At 39.7% G+C, this 18,389-nt stretch overlaps 1 protein-coding gene across 1 annotated transcript in view; it reads left to right on the forward strand.

The window, feature by feature from the left end:
- The first annotated feature begins 957 nt into the window (after nucleotides 1-957).
- LOC146580625 (NXPE family member 3-like) overlaps nucleotides 958-18,389 on the forward strand; it is a 36,288-nt gene continuing 18,856 nt past the window's right edge. The window contains exons 1-2 of the mRNA XM_085269652.1: nucleotides 958-1,065; nucleotides 1,196-1,375. Coding sequence (XP_085125778.1) covers nucleotides 1,256-1,375 — 120 coding nt within the window. The 5' untranslated portion in view covers nucleotides 958-1,065; nucleotides 1,196-1,255. The remainder of the gene's footprint in view (nucleotides 1,066-1,195; nucleotides 1,376-18,389) is intronic.

The following is an 18,389-nucleotide window of genomic DNA, read 5'->3' on the forward strand; positions in this document are numbered from 1 at the left end:
GTCGTTGGCCCAGCGTTTTGTGTTTTATGATTATGTCCCTCTGTTCTAGTTATTCTGTGTCCTCCCCCTTGTGTCCGGTTCGGGTTCTAGATTTCCTGTTTTGTTCTGAAAGTCTGTGTCTGTTGTCATTGTGTTCAGCTTGTCTCCTCCGGTCCTCATGTGTATTGGGTTCAGCTGTTCTTCCCTCCTGTGTGTGATTACCCGATTACCTTGTGTGTGTATATTTAGTGGGTGTCAGTCTGTGTTCATTGTCGGCTCGTCTGCATTCTTCCGTGTATCTCTGCGTTCATCTGCGTTCATCTGCGTTCATCTGCATTCATCTGTGTATCTCTGCGTTCTATGGTATTCCTGTCTCTGTGTCTCTCTGCCCCGCACCCCTTTTGTATGGTCTCAGGTTTGTCAGTTAGTTTCTCCCAGTTTAGGTTTCCGTTAGTATGTCACCTGATTCGTTGTCTGTTCTGCCACTGTCACTTGTAAATAAACCCTCACTCATATCATCAGTCGGCTGTCTGCATTTTGGGTCCTCCTTTTCCTCCAACACCACACGGCTCACTCCGCCAGCCGTGACAAGTACAGCTTAGTGTTTTGCTTAGTGTTACAGGAATAGCTAGTCACTGTTTCACTGTAACACTGTTTCATATACTTATAAATGTATTTTATATATTCATACAAATATATAACATGCAAAGGCAAATGCAATCGCATGGCAGGATGCTGTAAACAAACCAAACTTCAGTCAGTAGAACAACTGAGATAATCTATCAACAGTACGAGGTTAGTCATTAATATACGGCAACAACATGGCCATAGGCCATTGTTTTAATAGGACGTCATCAGTTATTCTTTCATTCACTCCACCTCCAACTCCTCCTCCAACTCCACCCACATAACGACATCAGTAATAAAAGTACCTTGTTACATTGTTGCATAATGGTTAGATATGTTACCACCCTTTTGCAATAACTATCTGGAAACCAAGAAGTCCAAACAAAGAGAACTAATAATTACTTGTAAAGCAGCACAATCACCTTCGTCACAGGGACTCAAAGAATCACCTCCTTTGAGGTAGGAAAGAATTTTGAAAAGCAAATGTCAGATTTTTATGTATTTAGCATTGTTAATGTACTTGCCTTTGTTTAATGTTATGTATTATTTTTGAGCAGATATTAGTTAATATTCTCGTTCTCAAATCCAGTACCAGGTGAACTGGTCATCGTACAACATTGCAACCAGAGATGATGAGAGTTTAGCAATCATGAAGTTTCACCTTTGTAACGAGAAAGTTCGCACTTGCCTTCCAAAGAAAGGATACATCTTCCTCTTCTTGGTTGTGTTTATCTTTATCTTAATGCTATACATCATGGATATCCTGGAGGTGAGGACTTTTGCTTAATTCAAACTACTGTGTGTGTGTGTGTGTGTGTGTGTGTGTGTGTGTGTGTGTGTGTGTGTGTGTGTGTGTGTGTGTGTGTGCCAGAAGCTTAAAACCCATAGACATTAACAAATGCTGTGTTCCCACTCAGATGCTCTACTAGGCTTTTACTGCAGCCAAGTTCTGTTGCTGCTTGTTTGTAGGTCTTTCTGCCTTTAGTTTTGTATTTAATAACTGGAAAGCATATTCAGTAACTGACTTGGCCATTGTGCAATAGCCCATTTCTTTGCCTTGCGATTTTCTGGGGTGGTTGCACTAAGCTGTGGGTTTTGGTGAGCAGAGTATAGCACTGCAAACTTGCTAAATTTGCTACTGTTGACTGCTACTTCTGTCAGCCGTCATATCATCTCTGAACACTAGTGACAGCCATATTCTGTGCGGTGTCTCCACAATGGTATGCGATCGGACCACAAACTGTTTCTCTATTTCTCCATGCTTCTCTCCTTCTGTCATCCTGTTACAAAATTACAGTAAATGAAAACTTATGTTTTAAAGAATTAAAGTGAAAAGCTATCTGCTCATCCTTCCATTTTCTGCTACAAGTCCCCTTTACGGAAGTAGCATTCTAATCAGAGAAACCATAATGTAGTAAATGTAGTAAACGAACACTTGCCGATCTTTTAGTGCTGCATTTTATTGTCTGGTGCAAGAACAAAATGGTTAGCCTGGTTGTTTCAGTAGGTGTGGCTTATAATGGCTTATAATCTGGTAATAGTTTAACACTGCCAAATACAACTACAGTAATATTAAAATTGTATTGCTGGATAAGTACCTAATATGTAATGGTCAGAAACGTTGGGGGGGGGGGGCTCAAGTGCAATGCTATTACATACCATATTTTCCGCACTATAAAGGTGCACTTAAAATCCTTTAATTTTCTCAAAAATCAACAGTGCACCTTATAATCTGGTGAACCTTATGTATGAATTCTGGTTGTGTTTACTGTCCTTGAACCTATTTTATTTGGTACACAGCGCTCAAAACTCTGTCAAAAAATGTTTTAGTACGACTTTGGTAAGCTATGAAGCCGCACCGCTTGATTGATTGTCGGAACATTACGGCTACGGTAGTCAGGAGCCTCGCAGAGTAATCTGGGTCGAAAACTCAGTCTGCTTCAGGTCCCAAAGTGAAACGACCACTGAGAGTTAAAATTCTTTCATCTTTAATAAAATGATCAGCGTTCCTGCTTTACCAGGTGTAACAATCAAGTTTAACATCCAGGCATCCATGAAAACAGAATTTATTAAATTTAATGGAGTTAGAAGTTAGCAGTAAGTTAGCTCGTTAGCTTCCACCTAAACATAATAAACCATGTTCTGACTGAGAGATTTCTGAAAAAATTAAAATGTACATCTCTGCTATCACTTCCAGCATAAATGAAGGCTGAAAACTAAACAGCAGCGACTTTTGCGGGGTTACTGAAGTTGGTATATAATGTTGTGCTACGTGATCGCTAGCGACACAGCTATGTTAGCATAACATAAACACAGTGAAGCTGGATGATGAACGCTAAATTTTTTCCACTCATAAAGAATGAACCGAACTAGAAACTAAGAACTTGAACAATAGGGAAACCAGAAATACTAGGAAACTAGGAACAAAGTAACTTGAAAACACAGAGGAAACAGACAGCACATGGAGTGGTATAATGCAACAACAAACAGGGGAAGTCCTAGGCCTAAAATACACAGGGAGGACAACGAGAGGATGGGAAACAGGTGGAAATACAGCTGGGACTAATCAGACATAATGAGACGGAGAAAGTGAAACTCAAAACACTGAACACAGGACATGAGACTACCAAAGTAAAACAGCCAGCTTAAAACCAGCCACCAGCCATATGGGGTGGCTGTAGCTCAGGAGGTAGAGCAGGTCACCTACTGATCGGAAGGTTGGTGTTTCGATCCCTGGCTCCTCCAGTCTGCATGTCAAGTATCCTTGGGAAAGATACTAAGATACTTGGGGCAATCGTGGCTCAAGAGTTGGGAGTTCGCCTTGTAATCGGAAGGTTGCCGGTTCGAGCCCCGGCTTGGACAGTCTCGGTCGTTGTGTCCTTGGGCAAGACACTTCACCCGTTGCCTACTGGTGGTGGTCAGAGGGCCCGGTGGCGCCAGTGTCCGGCAGCCTCGCCTCTGTCAGTGCGCCCCAAGGTGGCTGTGACTACAATGTAGCTTGCCATCACCAGTGTGTGAATGGGTCGATGACTGGATGTGTAAAGCGCTTTGGGGTCCTTAGGGACTAGTAAAGCGCTATACAAATACAGGCCATTTACTAACCCCAAGTTGCTCTCCGTATCATCGGAGTATGAATTTGTGTCAATGTACTTTACCATGTATAGAGAAAGTGAGGTGAATGTGGCATGACGCTTTGAGTACTCCGGGGAGAGTAGAAAAGCGCTATATAAGAATCAGTCCGTATACAATTTAAAACAGGAAACACAAGACAGGCGTGGAGACAAGGAAGACACAGGAGATGCACGAACATAGACTCTGACTAGACAAGAAAGGTGTAACACAGGAGAGGCAAAGAAGTAAAATCCAAGATCCAAAATTCACTAAAACACAACAAGACACTAATAGCAACAACCAATATTTATAATCAAAAAACAAAAACTGAGTCAGTAGACTCAGGACCATGACAGACACCTCCCTGCTGAATTCCACTTTTCTAAAAAGAAAAAAAAGAGATAGAATAAGAAAAAAAAAATTAACCTGTAAAACACACTAGTCACAGAACATAGAACTGTGAACCCGTTTTTAAAAAAAAAAAAAAAAAAAAAAGTAAAGATACACTTTGTTATCCCCAAGGGGCAATTTTTTAAAGGTGAGATGTGCAGCAGAAGAAGGTAGGATCCAAACACAGGAATCCTAATCCAGAGTAGCAACTTAATTGGAATATTTCACCCAAATGTAAAGCAGTCAAAAAACTTTAAACCCTGGGACACTCCAAACAACCTCAACACAACGAGATCACAGAGACAAAAACAGCAGTTCAGGTGCTGACCAGGTGGCAGGCGGCAGCGACAAAACCATTAAAACATACCCTCTTAGATGAGCCCTAGCTAGACTTAGACTTTTAGTAGGTAGTGGTGAAAGTGTGGTCGCCAGAGATGGGCAGTAACGCGTTACTTGTAACGCGTTACTGTAATCTGATTACTTTTTTCAAGTAACGAGTAAAGTAAGGGATTACTATTGCAAAATCGGTAATTAGATTACCGTTACTTTCCCGTAGGAACGCTGCGTTACTGCGTTACTAAAACCGTGATTTTTTTTGCGAGAATGTCTCATGACAGTGACGTAAGCAAGTGCGACGTTGGTGACAGCAGCTGTGTGCAGATCAACAATGGATAACATATCGAGTGCGGGAGAGAGTATGAGCGTGCAGCGTTTAAAGCGTGGAAGTACTGACCTTATTTTGAGTTTGATTCCATAAAAAGTGACAAAAACATTAGCGTCCATCGTGCGTGGGAAGAAAACTTCTTTTTACAGCGAAAAAAACCCCTAAACTTCCAAGCAAGCACCGAGTAGCTACGACGTGATGGGAAACTCACAGAGACACTCGCGCGGATTCTTCAACTGACCGCAGCACACCTACACCAGGGTAACCCTCCGCCTACCCTGCTCCTGCTTTACAGGTGAAAATAGAGCAAAAGGACCGCTGAGTCTTTGACTTTATTTATTTTCTGCTGTGTTTTACTTGCATCTGTTTGAAAGAGTGAGTGAAAACACAAAAAATATTTTATTTTATGTGCTGGAATGTGTAGAAAATAGGTTTAAATGTTAAACTAATTTATTCAAGTCAGAGAATGTTGCATATAATTAAATGTTTTGCTTGATGCATAAAGTTAAAAGATTAAAACTGATAAAACAAGTTAAAAAAAGAGACTTTTCCATTTGATTACATTTTGTATGATGGATTATGTAGAAAAAGTAGAATTGGGCTGAAAGATCTATCACTTTATCACCTCTTCAGGTTGTAAATCGTGTTTTTAAAAAGTAACTAAGTAACTAAGTAACTAAGTAATTAATTACTTTTGAAAATAAGTAATCAGTAAAGTAACGGGATTACTTTTTGGGGGGAGTAATCAGTAATTAATTGCTGATTACTTTTTTCAAGTAACTTGACCAACACTGGTGGTCGCCACATGTGGTTGTGTAGGTGGCAGCATAACAGAATGCTGGACAGGCTTGACTCAACTCCAGCTGGCGTGGAAAGTTGCAGGACGAGCTTTCCTGTGCCCTCAGTGGAGACACGTGACTGGAGCAGCTCTCCTGAGCCTCCAGCAGGCCCAGCAGGTGCAGAGACCTCTGTCTGAGGCGAAGCAAATTGGAGCTGCTCGGGGAACACAGCCAGAGGGGGATGCTGTGGCTGTGGCTGCGCAGTGCAATCAGTCTGTTCAGGCGATGCCCGCAATGCAAAGTCTTCAGCAGGCTGGATGAGCTCACTGAAGTCCCCAGCTGACCCCCAACTGACAAGACAGGATGATGGGCCGGCTCTCCTGATCAATATTTTCAAAATTCTTTACCAGAGGGATTTCATTTAGAACTGAGATTCTAAGTTGTAAGCAGAAATCTTGTGCACAGCCAGAAACATGTTTCCCCACTTTCACAATGCTGAGGTGTCAAATCCACAACCCCCAACAAATGATTTGTTACACGCGGGTGTGAAGGGCAAGCTTTACTTACACAGCCTCACACACAGTAGATTTTTAAAGTTTTTGGGTACAGTGGTTTAGCCACAGATGTAACTTCTACTTTTGATAAAGATCACTTCACCTGCATATTTCTTAAGAAATTAAGCGTCTTTATTAAGCTCTTATTTATACATGTCTACACAATAATAGACACCGTGTGCTCTGTGACATTATAGTCTTCTACTTCTGCTTCCATTGGTTTGCATTTTAAACTCCCAGCCTTTCAGTTTGTTATGAACGACTTATATTTCTAACATTTTGTGATATAAAAGTGAACCATGCGACTTTTTTTATTTTCTGTTTGATGGAAAGACTTAAGACACGAGTTATTTAAACAATTCTAAATGACAATGTGATGGTCATAGTACTTCATGTGGGCCAAATATGTTAAGGATAATGTTTATCAATGTAAAATTGCAAAGAACTTGTGGATAGAATATAACATTTTGTAAACAGTTACCTCAGAAGCTGTACTGTCAGATCTATGTATGTAAGGTAAAACTTTCCACAGTACTTCCACTTAAGTAACTAAACACATAAAGTCACCCTTACCAATACCCACTGCTCCTTGAAAAAGTAGCACAAACAGACAACTGACCCAGCAATGATAAGTAGAGCTACCCGAGGCCGAGACTCAAGCAGAAGAAAATTAAAAGTTGTTGTTTTTGTGGCTCGAAAAATTAAAGAAAGTATGTTTAATAATTCATCAAGACCCGCACCTTCAACACATGTACATTCAAATTTTGGAACAGGCTCAACATTGCTGCTGTTCAATAGTTTTTATCCGTTCGAAAAAGTCATTTTGCGGCTTTAATGTTTCCAGCTGATAAGGAGAATGAGTGCATTTCAAATGTGCGTCCAAAGGCTTTAAACATCTGCTTTGTCTGTAATGACAGTATCAAACTACAGAGCATTGTTTTTACTAAAATGAAAAATTTTCAGATGAAAATTTGGCTGCTTTTTGTTTTTTCACTGTAACACCCACCTCAATGCCATTTTTAGGATATTCTTGGTGATCCCATTTTTTCAAATTTATGCTTTTGGGACTGAGGGTATCTAATACGCACGTTGTCACTGTGTTTTGTACTACCAGCTGTGAGGACTCTGCTTTTGCTTTGAGCAGTCTGTTTTTATTTTGTCTCGTGAGTGTGTGTTTTTTTTTTTTTCAAACGAGATCCTCGTCAGTTTGATTTTGTTACCACAAACTTTGTGTGAAGTTCAATTCAATTCAATTCAATTCAATTTTATTTATATAGCGCCAAATCACAACAAAGGTCACCTCAAGGCGCTTCATAGATACAGAGAAAAACCCAACAATCATATGACCCCCTATGAGCAAGCACTTTGGCGACAGTGGGAAGGAAAAACTCCCTTTTAACAGGAAGAAACCTCCGGCAGAACCAGGCTCAGGGAGGGGCGGCCATCTGCTGCGACCGGTTGGGGTGAGAGAAGGAAGACATGATAAAGACATGCTGTGGAAGAGAGACAGAGGTTAATAACAGATATGAATCAATGCAGGGAGGTCTATTAATACATAGTGAGTGAGAAAGGTGACTGGAAAGGAAAAACTCAATGCATCATGGGAATCCCCCGGCAGCCTACATCTATTGCAGCATAACTAAGGGAGGATTCAGGGTCACCTGGTCCAGCCCTAACTATATGCTTTAGCAAAAAGGAAAGTTTTAAGCCTAATCTTAAAAGTAGAGATAGTGTCTGTCTCCCGAATCCAAACTGGAAGCTGGTTCCACAGAAGAGGGGCCTGAAAACTGAAGGCCCTCCCTCCCATTCTACTTTTAAATACTCTAGGAACAACAAGTAGGCCTGCAGAGCGAGAGCGAAGTGCTCTAATAGGGTGATATGGTACTACAAGGTCATTAAGATAAGATGGGGCCTGATTATTTAAGACCTTGTATGTGAGGAGCAGGATTTTGAATTCAATTCTGGACTTAACAGGAAGCCAATGAAGGGAAGCCAAAACAGGAGAAATATGCTCTCTCTTTCTAGTCCCTGTCAGGACTCTTGCTGCAGCATTTTGGATTAGCTGAAGGCTTTTCAGCGAGTTTTTTGGACATCCTGATAATAATGAATTACAGTAGTCCAGCCTGGAAGTAATAAATGCATGAACTAGTTTTTCAGCATCACTCTGAGACATGATATTTCTCATTTTAGAGATGTTGCGCAAATGGAAGAAAGCAGTCTTACATATTTGTTTAATATGTGCGTTGAAGGACATGTCCTGGTCAAAAATGACTCCAAGGTTCCTCACAGCGTTACTGGAGGCCAAGGTAATGCCATCCAGGGTAAGAATCTGGTTAGATACCATATTTCTAAGATTTTCAGGGCCGAGTACAATAACCTGAGTTTTATCTGAATTAAGAAGCAGAAAGTTAGCGGCCATCCAGGTCTTTATGTCTTTAAGACATTCCTGCAGTTTAACTAATTGGTGTGTGTCATCTGGCTTCATGGACAGATAGAGCTGGGTGTCATCAGCATAGCAGTGAAAATGTATGCTATGTCTTCTAATGATACTGCCTAAGGGAAGCATGTATAATGTAAACAGAATTGGTCCTAGCACTGAACCCTGTGGAACTCCATAATTAACCTCAGTGTGTGAAGAGGACTCTCCATTTACATGCACAAATTGGAGTCTATTAGATAGATATGATACAAACCACTGCAGCGCAGTACCTGTAATACCTACAGCATGTTCTAATCGTTCTAATAGGATATTATGGTCAACAGTATCGAATGCTGCGCTAAGGTCTAGCAGGACAAGCACAGAGATGAGTCCACACTCAGAGGCCATAAGAAGATCATTTGTAACCTTCACTAAAGCTGTTTCTGTGCTGTGCTGAGCTCTGAAACCTGACTGAAACTCTTCAAATAAACCATTCCTCTGCAGATGATCTGTTAGCTGTTTGACAACTATTCTTTCAAGGATTTTTGATATGAAAGGAAGGTTGGAGATTGGCCTATAATTAGCTAAGACTGCTGGGTCTAGAGATGGCTTTTTGAGTAAAGGTTTAACTACAGCCAGCTTGAAGGCCTGTGGTACATAGCCGATTATTAGAGATAGGTTGATCATATTTAAGATCGAAGAGTTAATTAATGGCAGGACTTCTTTGAGCAGTTTTGTAGGAATGGGGTCTAAAAGACACGTTGATGGTTTGGAGGAAGTAATTATTGAAGTTAACTCAGAAGGATCAATTGGAGAAAAAGAGTCTAACTTAACATCAATGGTACTAAGAGTAGCTGTAGATAATATTACATCTGTGGAATGATTATTGGTAATTTTTTCTCTAATGATAAAAATTTTATTTGTGAAGAAGTTCATTGAGTCATTACTAGTTAACGTTAAAGGGATGGTTGGCTCAATAGAGCTCTGACTTTTTGTCAGCCTGGCTACAGTGCTGAAGAGAAACCTGGGGTTGTTCTTATTTTCTTCAATCAGTGACGAATAGTAAGATGTTCTGGCTTTGCGGAGGGCTTTCTTATAAAGCAACAAACTATTTCTCCAGGCTAAATGATGATCCTCTAGATTTGTGACACGCCATTTCCTCTCCAGATTACGAGTCATCTGCTTTAGGGTACGTGTTTGAGAATTATACCACGGAGTCAGGTACTTCTGATTTGAGGCCTTAGTTTTCACAGGAGCTACAGTATCCAGAGTTGTACATAGTGAGGAGGTGAAATTATTAACAAGATAATCGACCTCTGTTGGGGTAGCGTTCAGATAGCTGCTCTGCTCTGTGTTGGTACAGGGCATTGGAGATGATAACAGTGGGTGGATTATATTCTTAAACTTAGTTACAGCACTTTCAGAAAGACATCTACTTTGATAAAGTCTACTCTTCACCGCTGTGTAATCAATTATTGTAAATGTAAATGTTATCAGGAAATGATCAGACAGGAGAGGGTTTTCAGGAAACACTGTTAAATGTTCAGGTTCGATGCCATATGTTAAAACAAGATCTAGAGTGTGATTAAAGTGGTGGGTGGGTTCTTTTACATTTTGAGAGAAGCCAATTGAGTCTAATAACAGATTAAATGCCATGTTGAGGCTGTCATTTTTAGCATCTACATGGATGTTAAAATCACCCACAATAATTATTTTATCTGAGCTCAGAACTAAATTAGATATAAAGTCTGAGAAATCAGACAGAAACTCTGTGTAAGGCCCAGGTGGACGATAGATGATAACAAGTAAGACTGGTTTCTGAGTTTCACAGCTGGGGTGGACAATGTTAAGCATCAGGCTTTCAAATGAATTAAAAGTCTGTCTTGGTCTTTCATTAATTAATAGGCTGGTGTGAAAAATTTCTGCCACACCGCCCCCTCGGCCTGTGCTTCGAGATTTCTGGTAGTTAGAATGACTCGGGGGTGTTGATTCATTTAAACTAACATAATCATCCTGCTGCAACCAGGTTTCTGTAAGGCAGAGTAAATCGATTTGTTGATCAATTATTAAGTCATGTACTAACAGAGACTTGGAGGAGAGAGACCTAATATTTAATAATCCACATTTCACTGTTTTACTCTTTGGTTCAGATGTGGATACTGTATTGTTCTTTCTTTGTAATTGTTTATGTTTAAGTTGTTTGTTGCTGGTTTTTAGTTTGTTTTTTGTCTTTTTGGAAGCTGACCCAGTCTCTATGGAGATGGGTTTTTGGGGGGGTAGCAGGAGGAGAGAAGCTGCAGAGAGGCGTGTAAGACTGCAACTCTGCTTCCTGGTCCCAACTCTGGATAGTCATATTTTGGGGGGTTTAATAAATTTGTCCATATTTCTAGAAATGAGAGCTGCTCCATCCAAAGTGGGATGGATGCCGTCTCTCCTAACAAGACCAGGTTTCCTCCAGAAGGTTTGCCAATTATCTATGAAGCCCACATCGTTTCTGGGACACCACTCAGACAGCCAGCAATTTAAGGAGAACATGCGGTTCACAACAGAGGTAAAGAGATTTAAACACCCAGTTTAACACCCATCCTGGTGAACTTCTATCGCTGCACCATCGAGAGCATCCTGACCAACTGTATAACAGTCTGGTACGGGAACTGCTCTGCCTCGGACCAGAAGGCGTTGCAGAGGGTCGTGAAAACTGCCCAGCGCATCGCCGGAGCACCACTTCCTGCCATAAAAGACATCTACAGGAAGCGGTGTCTGAAAAGGGCTGGGAAAATCATCAAAGACCCCAGTCACCCATCACATGGACTCTTCACCCTCCTGCCCTCTGGGAGGTGCTACAGGAGCCTCCGGACTAAGACCACCAGGTACCGGAACAGCTTCTTCCCCACAGCTGTCAGACTCCTGAACTCTGCCTCCTGACATCTGACCCACGTTAAACTCATGGACTGAACATACACACACCCACAATGGACAACTGTACCCTCAAACACAATAATAACATGGACTGAACCACCACTCACAACCACTAGCACTTTATATAGCCTCTGTAGAAACTATCTACACCCTCACTTATCTTAACTGCACTACTGTATAGCTCTGTGTAAATAATCATTCTGTACATTCGATAATCTTTAATCCTACAACTGTTTACAACTTGCATAGTTCCCATTTCTGTATAGCTGTATATCCCAGATTCTGTAAAGTTATTTATTTCATATTCTGTATAGTTTTTCATATTTATATCCTGTTCATATCCTGTACATAGCTTGTACTCACTACAGCCTGTACATACTTATAGTTATAGAATATTCACAACATACTTCATACCGTGTACATTATAACATACCATAATAGACCCATTTCTGTAATATACTCACATATCTATATTATTGCTAATATATATTGTAATATATCTATATCACTAAGCACTTCTGGATGGATGCAAACTGCATTTCGTTGCCCTGTACCTGTGCATGTGCAATGACAAAGTTGAATTCTATTCTATTCTATTCTATTAAGGACGCAGGGGTTGGACCACCTGCACAGGGCTGGTGAAGCAGAGAGTGTCCGGGGAGATGTGCAACAGAAGCAGAGGGAACATTTTACAAGATGATAAATGGCAGATTTACATGATTGAGGATTTGTTGACAAGATTAAAAGACACGTCCGTCAGAGTTCAAAAACATTACAGTTTGATTAAATAAAAAGTTTTTAAACTACACAAGGGTCATTTTCTCCTCTGATAGTAAGCATATTAAACATGTCAAGCAAGAAAGAGTATAAAGAAAAATAGTAAATGTGTGTCTAATTAGACTCTTCCTGTGAGCCTTACATCATCCTTTAATATGTTTGGTGTTACAAACTTGAAGAAGCACAGAAAAGATCATCAGACATTAATCTAATCAGTTTGCAGCCTTCATTCATATTGAAAAGTTTAACACCGTTGGCCATAACATTTTATTACAGCTATTATTAAATGGAGAGTCCTGTTCACACACTGAGGTTAATTATGAAGCTCCACAGGCTTCTGTGCAAAGACCAGTTCTGTTTACATTATACGTGCTTTAGAAGACATAGCATACATTTTCACTGCTATGCATATGATACCCACTTTTATTGGTTAAACTGCCAGAATGTCTTAGACACATAATGATCTTTAATTTTCTGCTTCTAAGTTCAGATAAAACTGAGGTTATTGTAACGGGGCGAAAAGATCTTAGAAACACTTGTACATTTCCCCCGACACTCTCTGCTTCACCAGCCCTGTGCAGGTGGTCCAACCCCTGCCTCCTTAAACTGGGGTGTTTCAATCTCTTTACCTCTGTTGTGAACTTCACACAAAGTTTGTGGTAACAAAATCAAACTGATGAGGATCTCGTGAAAGGCCCTCGGATTTCTTGGAGCAGAGAAACACGCTGTATTGTTGCTTTTCTCTATTGTATAAGCAGTGCCCGACTGTCAGAAACGCTCTGTGCGGGTAGCAAAGTTGGCTCCAACACACATCCAGGAATCCGTGTGAAAGAAAGGTGTCGCTGCAGCTAGGCTCTCAGGATCGTCAGCCTTTTATTTATATTTGCATTTTGGTGCGTTAAAGCAGCCTCTGTGTCCCGCTTGGATCATTATTCCGAAAATTCTGATATTTAAATAAAATGGTGAATTGGCTAGTGATGAGGAGCCACTTAGATCCGTAAAATGAGGTTTGATTAAATTAAACTCTTATGAACAGCTATGAATTCTACCTCTCTGCTGATGTGTTCCAAACAATCGATGTTTTTTACATGGCCAAATTGTGTGCTAACTACCTCACACCGCTGTGTCTGGGATCTGAAAAAATAAAAAGTTAAAACGATATACCTTGCGGCAGTTGTGAAGTGCTGAGGAAAATACTGTGTGTCTGATGGGCTGTTTTTATATAGGTGGACTTGGTTTCAGTCCGGCTCTGAGATGTAGATATAAAGAGCAGGTTGTAAAGAGAAAGGTGGAAAAACTATGGTGGTTCGGTTAGTCAGTAGGAGGTGTAATTGTCTGCCTGTAGAGATAAAGGTGTAGGGTGTAAGAAAATGTGAAAAACCTTTGGAGGTTCAGTTGGACATGGTTTCAGTTTACCTCTGACATGATTAAGATAAAATAATGGAACTGTTTGTAATTAAAAAATGTGGAAACTATGGAACTACAGTTGGGATGTGTGTGCTGGGATGCTCTTGATAAGGGAGCCTCTTTTATTGTTTTATGACTTCTTTTGCTGACTGTTGAGGCCCTACCTGTAACCTACTCTGTCTAACTGTTGCAGAGTGTGGCTAGTTGTGAATATTATTTTATTTAATATAATTATTATCTAATAATGTAAATTCATTTATAAATTTATGAATCAATATTTTCAAATTAATTATTAAGCCATTAATAAATACTTACAATCGAAAATGTATTCCTCAAAAAAAAACATAAACCTCATTTCAAAAACCATTTAGAAAACCCAAATTTAAAAAATTATTTTCAAAATCTTTTGTTAAAATACAATTATAAAAATGAATAGCTTTTTTTTTATTGTCACTGTTAAAAGAACAATGAAAGGCAGTTTGGCATTTCTCCATGTGTGTGAAGTACACAATAGCCTAAGTATTTACACAATAACAGACAAATTTACATTTACACAAGAAAGATATGTACAAGTTATACATACAAGAGAGATACTCCCATACAGCTTATGACAAAATTTAATCCGAAGTGATTGATGGCCCTAATCATGACCTTTTGACCTCCCCCCTCCCCCCCGGAAGTGTGTAATGAGCGTGACGAATTGCATCCGGAGAAGGGGGGGCGGGAAACCCCCGACATCCGGAGAAGGGGGGGTGAACCCCAGAAGCGCGCCATCTGTCTCTAAGCGTGTCGAATTGCATCCTGAGAAGGAGGGGGGGAAACCTCCGAAAGCGCGCCATCTGTTGTTGGGAAAAAAAAGTTTTTAGAGGGAGGGACTGCAGCAGGGGAGGAGAATAAAAAGCAGCGCTCCTGTTTACTTGGACGGCGAAGAAATCTGCTCTCCCTCCGAACCCCCGAGCATGTGGGGCAGCAGCTGATTCTGTGGTGTATAGAGAGACAGAGCTGCAGTTAGTTTTCCGCAAACTCATAGTCTGAACTCTGTTTCAATATTATGACAATTCTCTCTGTTTTTTTACAATAGCGGATGTAATTTTACTTTCTTAAGCTGCACCGGCGTTTGTAATGGAAATAAAGAGTGACTTCCTGTAGAGATTTCAATAGTAATTTTATTTTCATATAATACAGACGCAGTAAAAAACCTTTAAGATACACCATAGCTTGTGATGAAAAGAAGAACTTTCTATCCGCTTGTAACCTACAGGCTGCCTACCCTATATGTGTAAAAAATGAATAAATATCCCTTAGTGAATACTACTTTTCCTTTTGAGAGTCCTTTTTACAAGAGACTGAAAAAACAAACCATAATTGCCGTGACAGGCGATCTTGTTTCACACACACACACACACACACACACACACACACACCGCGGGTCAAGGAGGAGTGAGACGGTGGAAGAGTTTTTTTTTTTTCTTCATTACTTTTACAATGGGTTTTCTCAATAGATAGAAAATGATGACGCTGAGGAGTCAACATCCTATATCATCATTGCTTGTAACCCGGTAAATAATTTCGTACATCTCCCCATAAAACAAGTCTTAGTGGAAAAAAGCTCATATTCGAATAAGTTTATTAAAGCACCCCCCCTCTGTGGGAAAGAGTCAACCATGAGGCGAGTTTTGTCAACAGGAGACGGGTTTTGTCCATTTGGTAAAACAAATATCCGCCTCAAAGTCATAATTTTACCGTTGCAGAATGTGGAAAACAGACAGCCCTCACAGGAGGCACCCAGGGGCCCACCTCACACACCATAGTTAAAATATTTAAATTTCAACTAAATTTGTAGTAATGATCGGATTTCCTCACTTATCTACACCACACTCCTTGTCCTTGATTTCTTATCGTTTCTTATCGTTCCTCTGTCCCTTAATAGAAACCACATATATAGAAACTATCCTCCCTTTCAGTTGTCTTTTGCACTTCCATATCGCAAAGCAGTTACTGTAGGTTATTTTCTGCTTATGCATTAATGTAATTAATTAACTTATTTATCCTTAAGTAAGGTAATGACTTGAGTTCTAATGCTTTTTGTCTCTTGAGTTAGCTGTCAATGTGGGATTTTTTTCCCCTTTTGTCCAGTTAAAGCTGCCTTTCATTCTTCAACACAGCTTAAACTCTAATAGGTAAGCTTTCTTGTAATCTCTTAGTTCTGCAGGCTTCTTGAAAGACATCCGAGACTCTTCTTTGGATGCTGGCTGCCTTTTGTTTTGTTTTCTGTCAAGATGATCCCACACTGCTTCGATTATCTTGAGGTTCGAACCCTGGAGAGATCAATCCATGACTGATGCGTTGTTTCATCCAGGCATACTTTGACTACATTGGCAGTATGTTTGCGATCATTGTCGTACTGAAAAATGAAGTTGAAGCCAATCAGACACTACGTGGTATTACATGGTCGATCAAAATCTGGTGGAACTTTTCTACATTCATAATTTGATTAATTTGGATAAGAGCTCCAACAACACTGGCTGAAATCCAGCCTCAAAGCACGGTAGAGTATCCACGCTGTGTTAAAGACGGCTATAGACATTCACTGTTGTATCTCTCTTCGGACCTCTTCCATGCATATTTCAAATTTGGATTCATTACTCCATAAGACATATTACAGCTGATTTCTTTTTCCAGTCAATTTCTTGTGTAATTTGGCACACCTCAGCCTTATTTTTCTCTGTTCTCCTTCCTTAAGAATGGCTTATTAACAGCCACCCTTCCAACTCAGATAACTTTTGATGAGGTTTCATGAAATGTTTACAGCACTTGAGTTACTCGCCACGGCCATCCTAAATGCTAAAAACACTAAACTTTAATTCTAAATTACGTAATTAACGTTAACCAGAAAAAACAAGCCAAAGTCGAAATGTTGCTGAGCTGACCTGTGGTATGCTATGTCTTCTAAAGCACGTATAATGTAAACAGAACTGGTCTTTGCACAGAAGCCTGTGGAGCTTCATAATTAACCTCAGTGTGTGAAGAGGACTCTCCATTTAATAATAGCTGTAATAAAATGTTATGGCCGACGGAGTTAAACGCTGCACTTGGGTCTAGCAGGGAAGATTTCAACTTTTCAATACGAATGAAGGCTGCAAACTGATTAGATTAATGTCTGATGATCTTTTCCGTGCTTCTTCCAGTTTGTAACACCAAACATATTAAAGGATGATGTAAGGCTCACAGGAAGAGTTTAATTAGACACACATTTACTATTTTCTTTATACTCTTTCTTTCTTGACATGTTTAATATGATTACTATCAGAGGAGAAAATGAACCTTGTGTAGTCTAAAAACTTTTTTATTTAATCAAACTGTAATGTTGTTGAACTCTGACGGACGTGTCTTTTAATCTTGTCAACAAATCCTTAATCATCTAAATCTGCCATTTATCATCTTGTAAAATGTTCCCTCTGCTTCTGTTGCACATCTCCCCCCGACACTCTCTGCTTCACCTGTCCTGTGCAGGTGGTCCAACCCCTGCCTGCCTCCTTAAACTGGGGTGTTTAAATCTCTTTACCTCTGTTGTGAACTTCACACAAAGTTTGTGGTAACAAAATCAAACTGACGAGGATCTCGTTTGAAAAACACACACACTCACGAGACAAAATAAAAACAGACTGCTCAAAGCAAAAGCAGAGCCCTCACAGCTGGTAGTACAAACACAGTGACAACATGCGTATTAGATACCCTCAGTGCCAAAAGCATAAATATGAAAAAATGTGATCACCAAGAATATCCTAAAAATGGCATTGAGGTGGGTGTTACAGTAAAGAAAAAAAAAAAAAGTAGCCAAATTTTCATCGGAAAATGTTGAATTTTAGTAAAAACAATGCTCTGTAGTTTGATACTGTCGTTACAGACAAAGCAGATGTTTAAAGCCTTTGGACGCACATTTGAAATGCACTCATTCTCCTTATCAGCTGGAAACATTAAAGCCGTAAAATGACTTTTTCAAACGGATAAAAACTATTGAACAGCAGCAATGTTGAGCCTGTTCCAAAATTTGAATGTACATGTGTTGAAGGTGCGGGTCTTGTTGAATTATTAAACATACATTCTTTAATTTTTCGAGCCACAAAGACAACAACTTTTAATTTTCTTCTGCTTGAGTATCGGCCTCGGGTAGCTCTACTTATCATTGCTCAATCAGTTGTCTGTTTGTGCTACTTTTTTTCAAGGAGCAGTGGGTATTGGTAAGGGTGACTTTATGTGTTTAGTTACTTAAGTGGAAGTACCGTGGATAGTTTTACCTTACATACATAGATCTGACAGTACAGCTTCTGAGGTATCTGTTTACAAAATGTTATAATCTATTCAAAGGTTCTTTGCAATTTTACATTGATAAACATTGTCCTTAACACATTTGGCCCACATAAAGTACTATGGCCATCACACGGTCATTTAGAATTGTTTAAATAACTCGTGTCTTAAGTCCTTCCATCAAACAGAAAATTTAAAAAAAAAAAAAAAAAAAAACCATGGTTCACTTTTACATCACAAAATGTTAGAAATATAAGCCGTTCATAACAACCTGAAAGGTTGGGAGTTTAAAATGCAAACCGATGGAAGCAGAAGTAGAAGACTATAATGTCTCAGAGCACACGGTGTCTATTAATGTGTAGACATGTATAAATAAGAGCTTAATAAAGATGCTTAATTTCTTAAGAAATAAACAGGTGGAGTGATCTTTATCAAAAGTGGATGTTGCATCTGTG

Source organism: Mchenga conophoros, linkage group LG3 (genome assembly GCF_057382185.1).
Source record: "Mchenga conophoros isolate Kocher_MC1m ecotype Shallow Benthic linkage group LG3, M_conophoros_male_GT1.1, whole genome shotgun sequence".
NCBI classification, from domain to species: Eukaryota; Metazoa; Chordata; class Actinopteri; order Cichliformes; family Cichlidae; genus Mchenga; species Mchenga conophoros.